The 16,581-nt window shown below is 34.7% G+C and overlaps 3 protein-coding genes and 1 non-coding gene across 8 annotated transcripts in view; 1 reads left to right on the top strand and 3 right to left on the bottom strand.

Annotated features, from left to right (window-relative positions):
• LOC104711785 (ABC transporter G family member 27-like) overlaps positions 1-4,636 on the bottom strand; it is a 6,053-nt gene extending 1,417 nt beyond the window's left edge. Inside the window, exons 1-10 of one of the 2 annotated variants that reach the window (XM_010428546.1) lie at positions 4,452-4,636; positions 4,125-4,287; positions 3,604-3,674; positions 3,134-3,512; positions 2,966-3,039; positions 2,171-2,406; positions 1,434-1,589; positions 1,161-1,344; positions 769-1,077; positions 369-656 (exon numbers count right to left, since the gene is read on the bottom strand). In XM_010428546.1, coding sequence (XP_010426848.1) covers positions 369-656; positions 769-1,077; positions 1,161-1,344; positions 1,434-1,589; positions 2,171-2,406; positions 2,966-3,039; positions 3,134-3,503 — 1,617 coding nt within the window. In that variant the 5' untranslated portion in view covers positions 3,504-3,512; positions 3,604-3,674; positions 4,125-4,287; positions 4,452-4,636. Of the gene's footprint in view, positions 1-368; positions 657-768; positions 1,078-1,160; positions 1,345-1,433; positions 1,590-1,676; positions 1,939-2,170; positions 2,407-2,965; positions 3,040-3,133; positions 3,513-3,603; positions 3,675-4,124; positions 4,288-4,451 lie in introns of those variants that run through there. The other variant, XM_010428545.2, reaches the window with a different exon arrangement.
• On the bottom strand, positions 4,924-6,719 carry LOC104711784 (ATP synthase subunit d, mitochondrial). The gene is made up of 5 exons (XM_010428544.1): positions 6,439-6,719; positions 5,887-5,968; positions 5,561-5,625; positions 5,356-5,442; positions 4,924-5,242 (listed from the first exon to the last, which is right to left on the bottom strand). The coding sequence occupies exons 1-5, from the start codon at positions 6,607-6,609 to the stop codon at positions 5,141-5,143; spliced, it is 507 nt and encodes a 168-aa protein (XP_010426846.1). The 5' UTR covers positions 6,610-6,719; the 3' UTR covers positions 4,924-5,140.
• On the bottom strand, positions 6,953-9,609 carry LOC104711783 (protein IQ-DOMAIN 1-like). 4 transcript variants are annotated; one of them, XM_010428539.2, is made up of 7 exons: positions 9,369-9,609; positions 9,114-9,266; positions 8,850-8,938; positions 8,460-8,762; positions 8,157-8,372; positions 7,899-8,018; positions 6,953-7,802 (listed from the first exon to the last, which is right to left on the bottom strand). In XM_010428539.2, the coding sequence occupies exons 3-7, from the start codon at positions 8,916-8,918 to the stop codon at positions 7,209-7,211; spliced, it is 1,302 nt and encodes a 433-aa protein (XP_010426841.1). In that variant the 5' UTR covers positions 8,919-8,938; positions 9,114-9,266; positions 9,369-9,609; the 3' UTR covers positions 6,953-7,208. The 4 variants fall into 4 exon arrangements, with proteins under 4 accessions (XP_010426841.1, XP_010426844.1, XP_010426842.1 ...); XM_010428542.2 differs by having other exon boundaries at positions 8,460-8,759; XM_010428540.2 differs by having other exon boundaries at positions 9,114-9,239.
• On the top strand, positions 15,680-15,751 carry TRNAP-AGG. Its single transcript has one exon. It is a non-coding gene; the product is annotated as a tRNA-Pro (tRNA).

Genomic DNA, 16,581 nt, shown 5'->3' with positions numbered 1-16,581 from the left:
CTGAGCTGCAACGATGCATAGGAAGACCGTGAGCACACTTAGGAAAAAGGATTCAGCACTTAATCTCAATCCAGCCATGAAATATACAACAACTAGGAAAAGCACAGGTAATATCAAGTCAAGTGGCAGGTCGCTTGTGGTTCTAGCCACAAAATATGCACTTAATCTATACATATTTGACTCTCGTTCCTTGCTCAGCATTGCTATCTCTTGAGGAAAAGTGAAGATCGCTGTGAATACAGGAAAGAATCCCCAGAATACGGCAATGAAGAAGAGTAGCCCTACCTGAGATGCAGTGGGAGTTTCATTTTCAAGATAAGAGATGATCAATTACAGCTCATTTCTAGACCATAAACATGTATCTATACCTGATCTTGTAGGCCTTTGGGATGATGAATGTCTGATTGCCACCAGAGTAAACCTAAGATGATGGCAGTGGAGAGAACTTGAGTAACTCTCAACCAGCTGAAATAGTCATGTCTCCGTTCTTTGATTCCTCTTAAGGAAAGTAAACAATATTGTTCCCACCAGCTCAATCCCCATTCTCGTTTGGGGCAAGTTATCATCAATTTAACTTCTTCGTCAAGTGGAACTGGTGCCATAAGTTTCTTCTTTTCCACGACTGAAATCTGTGTCTTGTAAGCTTCCTCAAGATACTGTGTTTCCACATCAACATAACATTTATTATATATAGATTTAAAGGAATCATTTCTTAACAGCTGTAGCCGAATTATCTTGGTATGTTAAGGTAGTTCATCCTTATCTCACCTCATATACAATTGTAGGAGTTGGCTTGGAAGATCTTATCTCGCTGCAAGAATTTTCCATCTTCATTTTCTCTTTAAGAGCTGAGGGAATGGAAATATCGTTCATGTTTCCATTAGCTAAGTCCAATAAGAATTCTGCAGGGTTCATGGCGAGTAGAGGAGAACATCCTATGGAAGAGAAATAAGACATTGCTTCTGATGCTTTCCCAAAGTAAAGCAAGCTTCCTCTACTGAGTACAACCAGCTTGTCAAATCTGTGAAAGAGCCTGCTTGACGGTTGGTGAATTGTTGTTACAACAGTTTTCCCCGCCTGCATGCCAACAAATAAGAACTAGGATATGGTCAAATCCAGACCAAAAAAGGATTTGGAGCTGTAAAGAGTGAATATCTAACCTTTGCTATACTTTGTAGCATCTGAACAATCTTAAGAGCAGTAGTAGAGTCCAAACTAGAGGTGGGTTCATCAAGGAGAAGAAGTGAAGGATTAGTCATGATCTCAATCCCAATAGAAACCCTTTTCCTCTCCCCACCTGAGACACCGCGCACAAATGACCCTCCAATCATTGTGCCTTGGCACCTAAAAGATATAGTCACAATCTTCTAATTAGGTTCCATTCTCAAAAATCATACTAATTTGTTAGATGGTAGTAATAGATAATAATGTACCTTTCCAATCCAAGCTCTTGTATCATACTAACAGCTCTTTGTTCCTTCTCCTGCTTTGTAAGAGTTTTAGGAAGACGTAAACGAGCTGTGTAGGTCAGTGTCTCTATTACAGTTAAGTGAGGGAACAAAACATCCTCTTGAGTCACAAATCCAATCCTGCCATGGTGCTTTCCCGTGTCAACCGTAAACTTATATATGCATCTACATATTCATCAAAAGACCAAGCTGGAATCTTCTAACTACCTGGTTTTCAAGTGCTTAGAATATGGCTTATCATTGTAGCTGACCAACCCACCGATGTTTTGCTGATCAAATCTGCCACCAAGCACATTGAGTAGTGTAGTTTTTCCACTTCCAGAAGGTCCCATGAGAGCTAGAAGCTCCCCTGGATATGCTGAACCACTAATCCCATTCAATATGCTCTTTTCTGATGAAGATGTCATACCTTTGGTCGTTACCTTGTATGTGATATCTATGAACTGCATAGCACATAAAAACAATTGATTTGGTCAATAAGTTTTGCAGGCAAAAGTTACCTATATGCCTGAATTCTCAAGAAAAACTAATTTTTTCCACAGCAATATGGCTTAAATTTCTCTCTGATTTATACAAGACATTGCCAATATAACCATACCCTTTTGGTCCNGATCCTGCCATGGTGCTTTCCCGTGTCAACCGTAAACTTATATATGCATCTACATATTCATCAAAAGACCAAGCTGGAATCTTCTAACTACCTGGTTTTCAAGTGCTTAGAATATGGCTTATCATTGTAGCTGACCAACCCACCGATGTTTTGCTGATCAAATCTGCCACCAAGCACATTGAGTAGTGTAGTTTTTCCACTTCCAGAAGGTCCCATGAGAGCTAGAAGCTCCCCTGGATATGCTGAACCACTAATCCCATTCAATATGCTCTTTTCTGATGAAGATGTCATACCTTTGGTCGTTACCTTGTATGTGATATCTATGAACTGCATAGCACATAAAAACAATTGATTTGGTCAATAAGTTTTGCAGGCAAAAGTTACCTATATGCCTGAATTCTCAAGAAAAACTAATTTTTTCCACAGCAATATGGCTTAAATTTCTCTCTGATTTATACAAGACATTGCCAATATAACCATACCCTTTTGGTCCAGAGCTTCACATGTTGCCGATAACCAGCAAATGGTAGTTGAGCCTCCTAAGCTTGACTTTTAGGCACCAATGTTAGACCAATAAAGAAGGCAAACAGAGGTTTCCAAATGTCTTAATGCAATGATGAAGATTATTCTACGTGTAAAATTTAGGGATTTCTTCATCATGGGAGAAATGGCGCATTCTTATTTACAAAACATCATATGAGATACAACAGACCCATTGAAGTCTGGACTGACCAATGGCAGCAAAATTTAATATATTTCTATGGACTTTTTGGTGTTGGTGGTTTAATTAGATATCTCCATCAGTGCCTGCGCTCAAATAGAGATATCATATAGATCAATTTCCCATGTTTTCCCATAATATTGTCTATCCACGGAAATGGATTACCTTCAGATATATCGGAAAGGTTGGTTCTGCCTGAAACTTGACCACACTACTGGTTGCTGCTTCAATATCTTCCACTGAAACATGAAGAATAGACGAGCAAGAACCCAATAAACTCCAAAGTTAACATCAAGACTTCAATCAGGTGCTGTGTTAAAATGGTTTTCTTACAGAAATCTTCATTGCTACATCGTTCTGAAGCAATGATCTCTTCGTGTGGCACAGTAAAGCCAGTGAAAGAGAAGGAAATTCCATGGGAAGCACTGGAGGCTCGGCTAAGAGCAGCACCACCAGTGAGACCAGCAAGGTCAAGAGCAGGGTGTGCACTCTTGGCCTTCCTTATGTGAGTGTTCCTTCTGTATTTGCTGCTGCTACTGTGGCTCGACGATGATAATGTCCTTGCCATCACATGCTGCTTGCTCCCATGGCTGCTACCATTATCGTTGCTGAAATCAAGTGAACTAGACTTAAGAGCTTCTGCGAGTGTCTCAGATTTGGCCTTGACCAAGCCGGATGATGATGAGGAGGTTCCCAAATCCATCTTGTTTCCCTACAGTTGTTACAAAATCAAAGGTCAAAAGAATTGAACATTTTTCTGTTCACTCATTAATTGAGCATAAAGTCTCATTAAAAGGGTTTACCTTGTGTTGAGGTTATGGGAAGCTCCCTGGTGTGTAGTTATGTTTGGAGGTTGGACACACACACACATCACCTATTTATAGAGTTGGGAATGGGAGAGTAAGTTATACGAATATACGGTATATACCATTGGATTGATATGTACATGGTAAAACCCTTTGGGACTTAGACACGTGATAGACATGAGAGCTACGAGCTAATATCTGGCTAATGCATTTTACAGATACACGTTTTACTTTAAAGAAGAAAACTAGTCTTATCTTCTTTGATAACAATTATTAGGAAAAGGCCAAAACCTGACTTTCGGTTCAACAAAGAGGTTAGGAGAAGAAGAGCACGTGGATCTTGATTTCTCTTACACCAATAAAGAAAGATTTGTCTTTCCACTTAACACTACTATTAAGCATTATGCTCTAAACAGATAGCTAATCAGTATTGGTTTTGTGTAAGTATTATACAAGCAGTAAGACGATGAACTCTAAGATTATCAAAATGCAAAAAGATAGGAGCTTCAGTTTCTTACCATAGTTTTTTCACCCTGGCCTAGGATCCAGCAATTTTCTTGGACAAGTGTTATATTTATGTTGGTTGCTCAACTCCTCTCATCAATCTAGACATCATAACCTTCAAAGCAAGTAAAGTTGTATTCGGTAACTTTTTGCTCATATCAACTGGCTCATTCTCATCTGCAGATTTGGAAATCCATTTCCGATAGACAATTAGAAAGCATCAGACCAGACATGATTAATTCCGACAGAGACTAAACGTGAAAACAAATTACATATAGCAGCAATTGATTATAATAGTCCTCGACGGGCGGTGCGACTACAGAATCGAAGATCTCACTCACCTTCGACAGTGCCAGGCTCCATCAAATAAGCTCTCGAGTTGAGCCAGAAGCATACACGCGCTACAATGTGTATCGAAGATCATGTTTTTGAAATAGATTCAAATTAATTGCAGAAATTAGCAATTTTGTGTCTTGTTGAAGAAAGGTTTCAGTTTTTGAGGAACGTAAATCTGATATCTGTGTTTCTAATTTTCTGGGTTGAGAAAATTTCTGAAATCCGGTTCGAAGTTAACCGAAGACAGAACAACAAACCTGCAGACTTATCAACCAAAAATTTGAATATCATAGTTGGTCCAGAATTGGTTAACTGATACCCAAAAAAAGTCAATGAGTTTAACCAAAGTTGACTCTTATTGGGTATCACTATCTTGTTGTTAGCTAAGAAGGAAATGCAACAAATCTCACACGACTCAGACCCTTAACAATGATAAAATTGAGGAGATCTTTTCACTCTTATTATATACTGTAGAACAAAACGAAACAATTTATGAAATTGATAAACTAAAAAACCAAATCGGTTTATCATCACTGAATCTCCAATGAAGATCTCAACACTCTGCTTAAGTGAATGGTGGTGTACTTATTATTATTGTTATCATTGGCTCACAAAATCACAGTAAGAGAAGAACAGAGAAAAAAAGAGAAAAGAGAGTGTTTTTTTCCAGGCCGGAGATTAGAGACACAAATGATCAGTATCCCCAGTTGTCATTACGGATTTCGTCATCAAACTTCTTTTTGAGTTCTGGGTGCTTCTCAAAGTACTCGTCTGCTGTCATGGTGCTCAGCTTTTTCTGATTACACCAACACACACAAGATAAGATATATCAGAATCTTGAGTTCAAACAATATACACACAGCAAATCAAACTTCATACAAGAGGATTTGTTTTTATTGGGGTACTTACGCTAATCTCTTGGACATCAGCAATTTCTTTCTCCAATCGTTCAGACTCCTTCAACGATTTCTGTTCTGCTTCTTTCAGTTCCACCAACTAAAGATAGCATGAAACAAAGCACAAGACAACCACTGAGTTAACTGAAAGAACTCATACAAAGGTAAGTATAAGAAAACAAAACATAAGCAGTCGAGTTTCTCAGGTATTTACTCACCAAAGCATCAAACTTTGGCTTGTACTCAGGAGTGACAGTGTCAACGAACTTGGGAATCTCAACGCCTGCAGCAAACAAATAACATCAGTAAAGATACAGCTTAGTTTCTAAGGGTCTCCTTTGGTAAATGTCCACAATTCAGTTTCAGCCACACTACAGAGCTGAAATCTCTCAAAACCTTCTAGTAAGGTTTGAGAATCGAATAAAGGCAAGCAAAGACTTGTGTTTGCTAAACAAACTAGATAAAAGAAAATACATCTTTTGTAAATGTTAACAAGAAGGCAGGGTCTATTCAACATTAAGAAATGCAAATATATAGAACTTACTGTCATAAGCTTCCTTGTACATGTCCACAATGCCAGACCCAATACCCTTTCTGTAGAAATCCCAATCTATGGGTTCAGGTTCCTGTATATAAAATATCAACCAGATAAAAAAACTCACTCCACAACCCAAGACATAAAACAAAGAATTAGGGCATGTGTAGAACTAATCAGAGTACATGAGTAGATTTAGGCTATCTATCAATAGAACAATGATCAACAATAGTGTTTGCCTCAACACAATCCCAACATTTCAAATGCAAATGAGCAATAAAACAAAGATCAATCACAATGTTCTCTGATGAATACATCTTAAGGAAATAGATCTTAACCAAAATATTCAACTATGGGAACAAACAACAACAACAACAATAACAAGATATAAAAACGAGTGTCACCCAACAACAATCTGAAAACGAATAAAAAATCGTGAAATGGATCACCTGATCCAGATTCCAGAATACTAATGGCAAATCGAAATGATAAAAGATCTAAACCCAGCAGTGACAAAATCAGATCAAAGGGAAGAAGGTAAATCGAGAGATAGAGAGAGACCTGGCTAAACTTGGTCTGGAGCTGCGTGTTAACCTCATCGAAAGCACGACGAAGGTTAGAGAACTCTCTACGAGCCTCATCGGTTACAATAACCTTAGCCATACCATCCCAATCGATCGTCCTTGAAGCTTTGAAAGCCACATCCGCGATTTTCTTACCGGCTCCGCTCATTTTTTCTCGGCTCTTTTGCTCTCAATTTTACCCTCAGAATACACACACTGACGAATGCGAAGAAGAAGAAGAAGAAAAGGAGGAAGAAGTGTAAAAACGTCGCCTGATCCGACCAATGAAGGAAAGCCCTAGAATCCCTAAAAGGCTTACAGGCCCTTTTATTTCTCTTTCTTTCCACATTAACCCCTTTATACTTTAATTTTGCTAAAAAAAACCCCATTAAGTTTCAATTCTGATTCTATGTTTTAAATTACCTTTTGGCATTATCAACAAATCTTAATGGTTACAACTTACAACACATTCTTATAGCTGTAATAATGAAATAAAGAAATTATGTGGCAAATCAATCATAAATTTTGCTTTTATATTTGTATCCTCAAAGTTACATGCATAATCAGATGTTATTAACCAATAGAAAAAAAATTAAACAAATAATTAAGTTTGTAGTAGTAAAAAAAAATTAACCAAAAAACAAATAAAAGCCAATAGTTATAAACAAAGACATAACAGAATCTTCTCTGAATTCACCTCTCGGCATCAGACTTTTGCCTAATCAACCACCGTCAGATATATAAACTATGTTATCCATGATCCTCTGCTTAAGCAAGATTAGTATCTTTCTTCGTAACATTGCTTTCCAGCTTTGGAGGACCTGAAAACCGCCTTACAGTCTTTGGAGATCCCGCAAAGGAAAGACGCTTCTTCGCTGTCTTCTCTGAGCTTAAAGGACTAAGGTTTGAGAACCGAGCTCTTGCTTTGGCCGCTTGTGTAGGCGCCATGTAGCCTGGAACTGACTGAGAGAAACTACTGGTGAAGCTTTCATCGTCTCTAGTTGATGGAACTGATCCACAAGTGCTATGCCTACGGTTGCAAGGTTGTTCTGATTGGATACTTAACATGCTCGTCGAGTCTTCGCTAGGGGCTCGCCTCACACTCGGGCTTGATCCTCTTCGACTGTTTGGTGTCTTTCCTCTTGGTGAAAGGTTTTTTCCACGTGGAATTAGCATCTCAGACATGGCACGGCTTGCTACACTCTTCACAGAAGAGTTTTTGTCAGCGTTGTCTGGTGTGACTGCCTGGTTTTCGTTTGGTCGAGCAGCCATCCAACGTTCTAGCCAACTCCAACCCCAATGTGGATTGTTAGGGTCCATGAATGTCTGAGAACCCAATTTAGTTGAGTTTTTCCATGTGTTCTGCATATTAACAACAGTTTTCACCATTTTGAGATTCATAAGTCCTTCTTCTGGTGTAAAAAGACTAGAGTATAAGACAGGAAACTAGTTTGATACCTGATGAGTATATGCATATGCAAGTGCTTTTTCTCTTCTCAGTGTTGCTACTTGCTTGTTCAACATGTTTGCTTCAACTTTCTCCCGCGACAGTGTACTATCATCCCAATTTTCTCCATGCTATTTCACAAAATGTTATTACAAATCATTAAGTTTGTAAGCAAGAAATAAGCTACTTTGAAACCAAGATCACAATGTGAATAAAGAATAAGTCAAGTTTGTAACAAAATATGTAACATGTTGCAAGGATTTGCTTACCTTATTAAAGTCTTTATTGTGTTTTTGTTGGAGCTGCCGCGTTAAAGCCTGCTTATCCTCTGACAACCGAAGCCTCCGGTCACGAATCTGATATTGTAGTCTAGCTAGTGTTTGCATGCTTTGCAATGTTGATGTGGCTTGACGTTTCACACATTTCCCCTGAACTAAAGATTTTAGCCTCACAAGGCCTCTCAGCGCACGCAATGCTCTTCTTGCCTGAGAAAGAGGGTAACCAACAAGTATGAACTTTTTTGCCTTTACAGTTACTAAACGTGGAAAAACGTGTTGAAAACAAAACGATACCATATATCCTCTAAATGCTGTCTGAATCTTGATAGCTGCGATCTCTTCTTTTGATTTCCCAGGGAAACGTGACAATGCAGAGAGACGAACAACTTCAGCAGCAGCTTGAGCAGCTGCAACGGCTGCCTCTGCAGCTGCAGCAGTAGCAATAGCGACAGAGTAAGCATGCCTGCTCTGTTGCTCCTCAATCTCCTTTAGTTTCGCGTCTTGGACAGCACGAGAAGAATCTGCTTCACCAGAATTAGTAACAACATCCAACTTCTTGGATTTACCAAACCATCTCTTGGCCTTATGTGGTTTCTTCTAATAGAGATAAAACAATACTATTTTCAGAGTCAATTATACAATTACATCAAAGTCTGGTGAAGATAGTGCAAGTATGAAAAATACCTGTTCTTTCTTTTGTTTTGGTTCAGGACTAAAGGCTTTCTTCACAGCTGAAAACCAACTCTTACCCATTTTCTTCTTTCCAAATTTATCTGCAAATGCAAAACACAAAGGTAAATTTCATGACCCATCTTGATATAAATTGCTCAATTAAACCTAAAGATTCATCAAGACTTAACCTGAATCTAGAACATTAATGGAAACATTGATACAGCTTAATTCAGAATTACAAAAACCTGAGCTTTAAATGGAATGTATAAAACTCACAAGAATATAAATCAAGCTAGGATCTCTTCTTGAACAGAGAAAGAGAGAAAGAGAGAGCGCAACCAAAGTTTTTTTTAAAGGACAAAAAAACTCGGAGAAAAAACCAAACTTTGAAGACGTTCTTCTCTGTACAGTAGATCAAAAACTCAGAATCTGAGAGGTAAAGATAAATTCAGTTTTAAGAAATGCAATTAAAGACACAGAAACAGACATATGGACACTTGTGTAAACTGCGTAGTATGGACGCGTACTTACACTTGGGAAGTGACAATTATTGAAACCCGGAAGAGAAATCCAAAAAATAATACTAAAAAGGAAAAAAATTCTTAAAAAGAAATGAGAATGAGAGAGTTTTTGTAAGGATTCAGACAAAGAAAGATAAAAAGGATATGGAAGTGAAGGGATCTGTCTGGTACAATACAAAATCTGGTAGAGAAAAAGAAGGAAGACAACAGATCTTGAAGAAGAAGGGGTCCAAGGGAATGAAACAGTGCCCGTGACAAAAGGTTATATATATAATAAGTATAAAATAGACCTTTTCTTCTTAGTTGGACATATTACCAACTTGTACTTATTTAATTTCTTGTACCAAATGTTTAATAAGTTTTGTTTTAATGGGGGTTGCTTTCAACTTCAAGTGTCCTTTGTGTAACGAACTGTTATTTGTTTTGAGTGTTTTGGTAGGTTTATTTTTTGTTTTATAAAGTCAATTTTCGTAATACAATGAACTGGTAGGATTAAATTTCAGACTAAAACACAAAACATTGTATAGGAGTTCTTCTGTTACATTCTTCTTTGGTTTATAGTAATACTAGAAAAAGTTTCATGAGATGAGGAAAAATAAAAAATCATATTTAAAAAAATCTTGAAATTATCAAGAAAAAATTATTTGATCTTCTGGCACAAAATTGTAAACCAAGTATTATATTTTTTGTCAGCAAATAAATATTATAATATTTTCATTTTTTTCTATCTTGAAATTATTTTAAAATAAAACTATCATAACTATAATTTTTCCAAAACTATAATATGAATGTTTTATTCTTTAATTATTGGCAAATTATTATTTGAGGAATTATAATGTTGTGGTAAGTATATAAATTATTGATCAATGAAATATATATAATAACTAAAAGGATATTGCTAAAATATTAAGATATTTTTTTAGGATATTTTTGATGTATATAATCTTAAGAGGAATGAGTGCCACTTGTGAGCTTTTTAAAGTATGAGTTTGAGGAAACCTTAGTTTATTATACCAAAAAAAAAAAATGCACTAAGATAATGTTAGTTGAATACAAAAAACTATAGAATTTACAAACTAAGATAATGTTAATTGAATACAAAAAAAATTATAGAATTTACAAACTTATGTGAGATTTGATATATGAGGGTTATTGAGATGTGTGTCTTTCTTTTTATAGGAAAATTTGGAGTTAGAAGCCTATCATAAATTGATTATTTCATTGGGTAGTTACTGCACTAATTCTTATATTAATTTATATCTATAAGAAGTTACATAAGCTATATGAGAGTGACAAAATGCAGTAAATACATATTAACATATTTTAATATTTATTATGTTTCTAATTGTTATTAGTCATTCATTACAATACTAATAATATTATGTTTGTACCTTAAAGATGAATATGATTATTAATATGAGAGTTACAAAATATGTGAGAATGTTCATAAATAAATACATTTTTCAAATATAAATAATTACTATGACTAATAATATATGATAGGAGTTTCAAGCAAAACAAATTATAATTATATAGATATATTCATTTCTTTCTTTAAAAGACATATACTTTAGTTATTTCTCTCTAATATTTATAATCAAATATATATATACATATATATATATATATTAAAATATACTTTATTTTATTTTAGTTAGAGTCAAATTGAAATTTGTTTAATAATCATATCATGTTAATTATTTCTATTAAAGTTAAGAAATAAAAAAGAAAATCATTATTTTGGACAATATGTTACACTAATTAAAGAATAAATTGAACATCTTATAATGTATAATATCAAATTATATTTTTTCTTAAATATAAATATAAATAATATAATGTATGTCATATAAAGTCAATTGAAAAAAATATAATGCAAATATTAAAGAGAAAATAACACATGTCACAAGAAAACAATGTCAAATAACAACTTTTTAGAGCTTGTCAAAAGTGAACATTACTTTATTATCCTCTATATATTAATAGAGAAACATTCTCAAGAAAATGCTGATGTGTCGTCGTTAGAGAGCTTGAGACACTAATGAATTTATTGTTCTCATATTTATAGATATTTACATATAATTACCATTGAATGATTAAGAGATATTCACTTTTAATTAATTTGAAAAATCAGACATCTAACAAAATATTTCAAGTTTCAAATATATATGAATCATTCTTATAACATATTTAATTATGAGAAATTCCTTTAAATACCACTGAAATAATTTTTTCCCAAAAATACCACATTTTAGTTTTTTCCCAAAATACCACAAAAGTTTTTTTCCAAAATTACCACAAACACAAAAAAATTGAATTTTAAGGATGTAGAATTTTTTTTTTTTATGTTTGGGTTGACAAATTTAGTTTTAGGGTATAGTTTTTAGGAGTAGGGTTTAGTATTTATAATTTAGGAATTAGTTTTTAGTATTAGAACTTTAGTTCAATTATGTGGTATTTTTGGAAAAAAATACATTTTAGTGGTACTTTTGGGAAAAAAACTAAATTGTGGTATTTTTGGAATAAAAACCTATTTTAGTGGTATTTATGACAATTGCCCTTTAATTATTAAAATATATAATTATTAGATTTAAAACATTTTTAAAACCCGAAATTATTCACCTATTAAAAATATAATTACTATCCACATATTTAAAATTCAAAAATTAAATTATCACAGTAATCATTATTATAAGGGATTGACTAATTAAATATTATTGGTATAATATTTCACGGTGAAACATATTTGAAATAAATGTAAATTTAAATAAAATAAAAAAACTTAGTTATATATTTTGCTTTTACACAAATAAATTTTAGATTCAAAAAGATAATTTTACTCATAACTCTAATTTTATTTGTATAGATTTATCTCGTATATTATGCAGGGTGTTACCTAATAGGCTAATATAAGATTATTCAAGATTGAGAAATGACGACGGCATGGCAATTGAAGAAGAAGTGGATGGACTGCACGTTTATTAATGTGTCGGTGGTGGTTGGACTATAAAACTACTTTATCTATCCCTTTATCCGACGAGTTCACATAATAATCTCAAGTACATCAACTAAAATTAAAAATTGCATATGAGAAATGTGTACTTTTAGTCTGTTTCAGTCTCCGCAACGAAACTTCAATGTATTATATTAATTAGGTAACTTGAGAAGTAAAAATGAGACTTGAATGAAAATAAAGTGATTTAAAAAACAACATTTTTCTGTTGGAAGTAAAAGAAACCATATCAGTTCACCTTATGGAGTTGATACTCTTTCCTTCTTCTTTTTCGAGATGCCTTTGATTGCTTCTTCACCGTGGTGGTGGTCAGACTGTCCGATCGAACAACTCCGGCTTGTTTATTCAAGTTCGAGTTTACAAACTCTCTCATTAGTTTCATTAAGAAGTTTGAGATATTTAGACCTTCCTTTGATAGCTTTTTCACCGCAGGGGAATAACGAGTTCCGGATCTCCGTTCCTGATTCTGGTAGTAGTAACCAGTTCTAAATGCCTGATGACAAACCAACAACCATCAAGTAAGTATAAAGAGGTTGTTCAATCACAAATGTACTTCATGATGACACAAGCAGAGAGCGAGAGGGGGTAATAAAAGATACTTACTCGCATTACATGTTCTTTTCCTCTTATATGAATGTCAAAACTTTCAAAGCTTTTGTATGATAAATCACAGGATGTGCAAATAAAACAGTTAGGTCTTCTTGTCTCCAGTCCATTACCACCTAAAGGAACTATAGCAAAGAAAAAAACAAACAAAACTAGTTCAGAAACAAAACTACAATTAGTTCAGAAAACAGGGTTTCAACAAAGAGGACAAAACATACCTTCCAGTAAGGTTCTCCAGGGCCACCCTACATAACCGTTAAGAACTTTAGCCAGAGTATGTGTATATCCCAGAAGGATGTTGTATCCTTTCTCTCGAAGGGAGTTAAGAGCGGGAGACATGCATTCCAAAAAAAGAGGAACTGGTTATAACCATTATATTAGCCGGAGGTGGGTTAGTATTTTTACCCAAGTAAACACATCTTCAATAATGCTTGCGCAACCTGTTTCAGTCAAAGTCAATAGGAAAGCAACTCAAATACTGCCAATTGAGAATCCAAACAGCTAGCTTATGAATAAATAAATATAACAGATTAAAACTAAGGAAGATTAATTAAGTACCAAATGGGACATGCTTAATAACTATTCCACTTGAAGCGATCTCACTCATGACGCGAGAAGAGGTGTTACTTAGGCTGGCACTCATGTCGCCATGAGAGGAGTTTCTTATTCTTAGGCTGACACTGCAAATGGCAGTGATGGTAAGAGGATCAGAGTAGCCTAAATTCAGCAACGAGAGAAGCATCATATCCATCAGGAACAGGACATCTGTCCATGTCCCACCACACCATCCCCTTGTTCGTCGGCTGGGAAGAATCAGCTACAGGAGGATTAACCACCACATTCTCCAACGTTTTCTACAGTGTTTTTTGCATCAACCAGCGTCAGTCTGGTTAATTATTATTAAAAATTATATTGTGCGATTAAAATTATGATTATTTGTCAGTACGCTTTCCCGGAGCCACCATTTAAAAGAAGTGATCACTCCAGGCTGTTTATGGGGATAAACAACAATGATGTTGTATCCTTCCTCTTTTAGTAAGTTAAGAAAGTAAGCCACAGTGTCCGGTTTAGGGGAATCGGATATGAGCATAAACGTAGCCGGAGGTGGATTACAAAATTTCCAAGGAATCAGCTGAGCACTAATGCTCGAGGCACCTGTTTCAGTAAAAAAAGGACAACCAACTCAATATCGCAACACATCTTAGATATTTAAACTATACAGTTTGGGACTCACTCACGTTGTAGAAAACTAAGAGATAAAAGAAGAAGACTAACCGTTTGGGACGTTTCTAACTTCGATCCCAGAGGAAGACAGCGCTAGCAAGACGTGATCAGGGATGTATTTTAGGTTGCCAATGGCAGTGATGGAAAGAGGACCAGAGTAGCCAAAACTCTGCAACATCCGATCTATACACGGACCGACAAAGGAAGCATCATAACCATCGGGAAGCGGACACATGTCTATGTGCCACCACACCATCGTTTTAGATTTCCTATACCTACGAGCCGCTAATTCAATACTTTTGTAGCCAGTTACATGGATGACTCCTTCATCCATGGAGTGGGAAAGCATGAAATCTTTCTCTGAGCTTATAGAAAAGGAAATGAGAGGAAAATGCTTTCGAGAAAAAATTGCCAAAACGTATTTCTTCTTGTTATCAACCTTGGCATACAAGTAAACCGGACCATTCTTGTTTACACCTTTACCGAAAAAGGCCTAGATTACGCAGAGACAACAAAATTTGAGTATGCTTGATTTCATGATCGGCCGGGAAAGTAAGAGAACCTAAGGAGTCTGGAGAATTACCTGAGAAAGGTGGATGGCCCTGTTGGATCCAAGCTCCACTTTTAAAGACTCCCCTGCCTTCACTTCCACTTCTAATAATGAAATTATAGGAAATCAACATAAGAGTGACTTCAAAACCAAACATAGCTAAGAATCGACAAGATAAAAAAGCTCTCACCCCAGAACTCCATTTGTTGGTACGCAGAGCCGTGCCCAGAGATTTAAAGACTGTAGGCAAAAACAAAAAAAAAAATGTTTCATTTTTAAAATAATTTGTAAAATATAACACTTTTAATACTTCATAAACCAAAGGTATAAAATAATCTTTCATAGTATTGTGTTACTATTTTGACAAAAAAAAAAAAAAGTATTGTGTTACTATCAACAACAAAAAATAGTTTGGTGATTATACAAATTTTAAATAAACTGTGGTATAAAAATGTGATATCTAATTAATATAAGAAAATATTAATATGCAGAGATCCTAACTTGTCATTGTAATTATAAATTCTATATATTGCAGTATTGCTCTATATTATATTCCCTTTATCACTAGTATATATTTCCATAACCTTATTTTGATACATTCATCATGAACAAAAACTATTAACAAAAATATGGCTTCTTAAACTTTCTACAAAACTAAAGGCGGTAGGCGAGTGTTTATTTTTCGACCATGTAGCCACGGCTCTGTTGGTACGTCGCAAGCTAGTTTGTCTACAGGCAGAGAGACACCGACCTCGATCCGTCGCCTCCCTTTTATGCTCTCTTTCAAGTTATGCATACATATAGGATTATAGGGGTTCGAAACGGGTCTACCTAAACCTAATGATGGGCTATAAAGAATTTTACACCAAACCATCCAAGATGGGAATAGTTAGAGATAAATATTACAAAACGTACTTGTTTCACTAAAGGGCGTTTGGTCTAGTGGTATGATTCTCGCTTAGGGTGCGAGAGGTCCCGAGTTCAATTCTCGGAACGCCCCACTTTAGCTATTTATTTTTTACCTTTGATTATAGTTTTGTCGTTTTGCTGCTTTTGGTAGAATTTACACACTTTTGTCAATATAACCTTTGAAAAACCTAAAAAGTAACGCTCGGTACTAGTTTTATTTGGACGACTGACAAAAGTCAACAAGTTTAAACAAATTAATAAGAAAAGAATGAAAATTATATATATATATATATATATTTTTTTTTTAACAATCGATCTTGAGTTTAAGTACAACATTCTTATAGGATCTTAGCTAGAACAAGTACATAAGACCATCTTTACTCCAGTAACCCTCCTAAGTTACTCACATATTAATTTATCATATAATTAACTAGGTATAGTCCCGTGCGTTGCACGGTTTGTCGTTTGTTGTTTTTTAACATTTTTGTTTTTATAAAATTGAATTGTTTTGTCTCATTTTCTTTTTGTTTATCTTATTTAAAAATAAGCATTCTCTTTTATTATTATTATTATTATTATTTTATGTGTTTTTGTATTTTGGAATTTGTATTTTTTACATTATCTTTTGTTTTAAATATATTTGCTCACCCTTTTTAAAATGATCAAAGAAGTAAAAACCAGTCTCGTAGTTTGAAATAATTTTATTATTCATGATTGTTTTGTTAGATTGTGATTCAGAACTGGATGTGTTGCTCATGTTGTATGAAAGTTATGGTATTAGAGAAAAATAATAGTTTTAAAATCTAGGCTAGCTGTATATACACGAGTTATTTATAATATGGACTCATTAAGTGGTAATATGTGGATTTTGAAATATGGACAAATGACTTTGATCAAAAAAAAAAAAAAAAAAAAAAAAAA

The sequence above is a fragment of the Camelina sativa genome, chromosome 9 (assembly GCF_000633955.1).
Source record: "Camelina sativa cultivar DH55 chromosome 9, Cs, whole genome shotgun sequence".
Classification (NCBI taxonomy): domain Eukaryota; kingdom Viridiplantae; phylum Streptophyta; class Magnoliopsida; order Brassicales; family Brassicaceae; genus Camelina; species Camelina sativa.
This window is presented reverse-complemented; position numbering and strand designations above follow the sequence as displayed.

Bases quoted from the DNA above. Each gene is read 5' to 3' on its own strand.
- LOC104711784 (XM_010428544.1), bottom strand. From the start codon at position 6,609: ATGAGCGGAGCCGGTAAGAAAATCGCGGATGTGGCTTTCAAAGCTTCA. The intron at 5,969-6,438 runs GTCTCTCTCTAT...TTTTATATACAG, and splicing joins TCCAGACCAAGTTTAGCCAG to GAACCTGAACCCATAGATTG. The intron at 5,626-5,886 runs GTAAGTTCTATA...TGTTTGCTGCAG, and splicing joins GTACAAGGAAGCTTATGACA to GCGTTGAGATTCCCAAGTTC.
- LOC104711783 (XM_010428539.2), bottom strand. From the start codon at position 8,918: ATGGGTAAGAGTTGGTTTTCAGCTGTGAAGAAAGCCTTTAGTCCTGAA. The intron at 8,373-8,459 runs GTATCGTTTTGT...CCTCTTTCTCAG, and splicing joins CAGCATTTAGAGGATATATG to GCAAGAAGAGCATTGCGTGC. The intron at 7,803-7,898 runs GTATCAAACTAG...GTTAATATGCAG, and splicing joins CATATGCATATACTCATCAG to AACACATGGAAAAACTCAAC.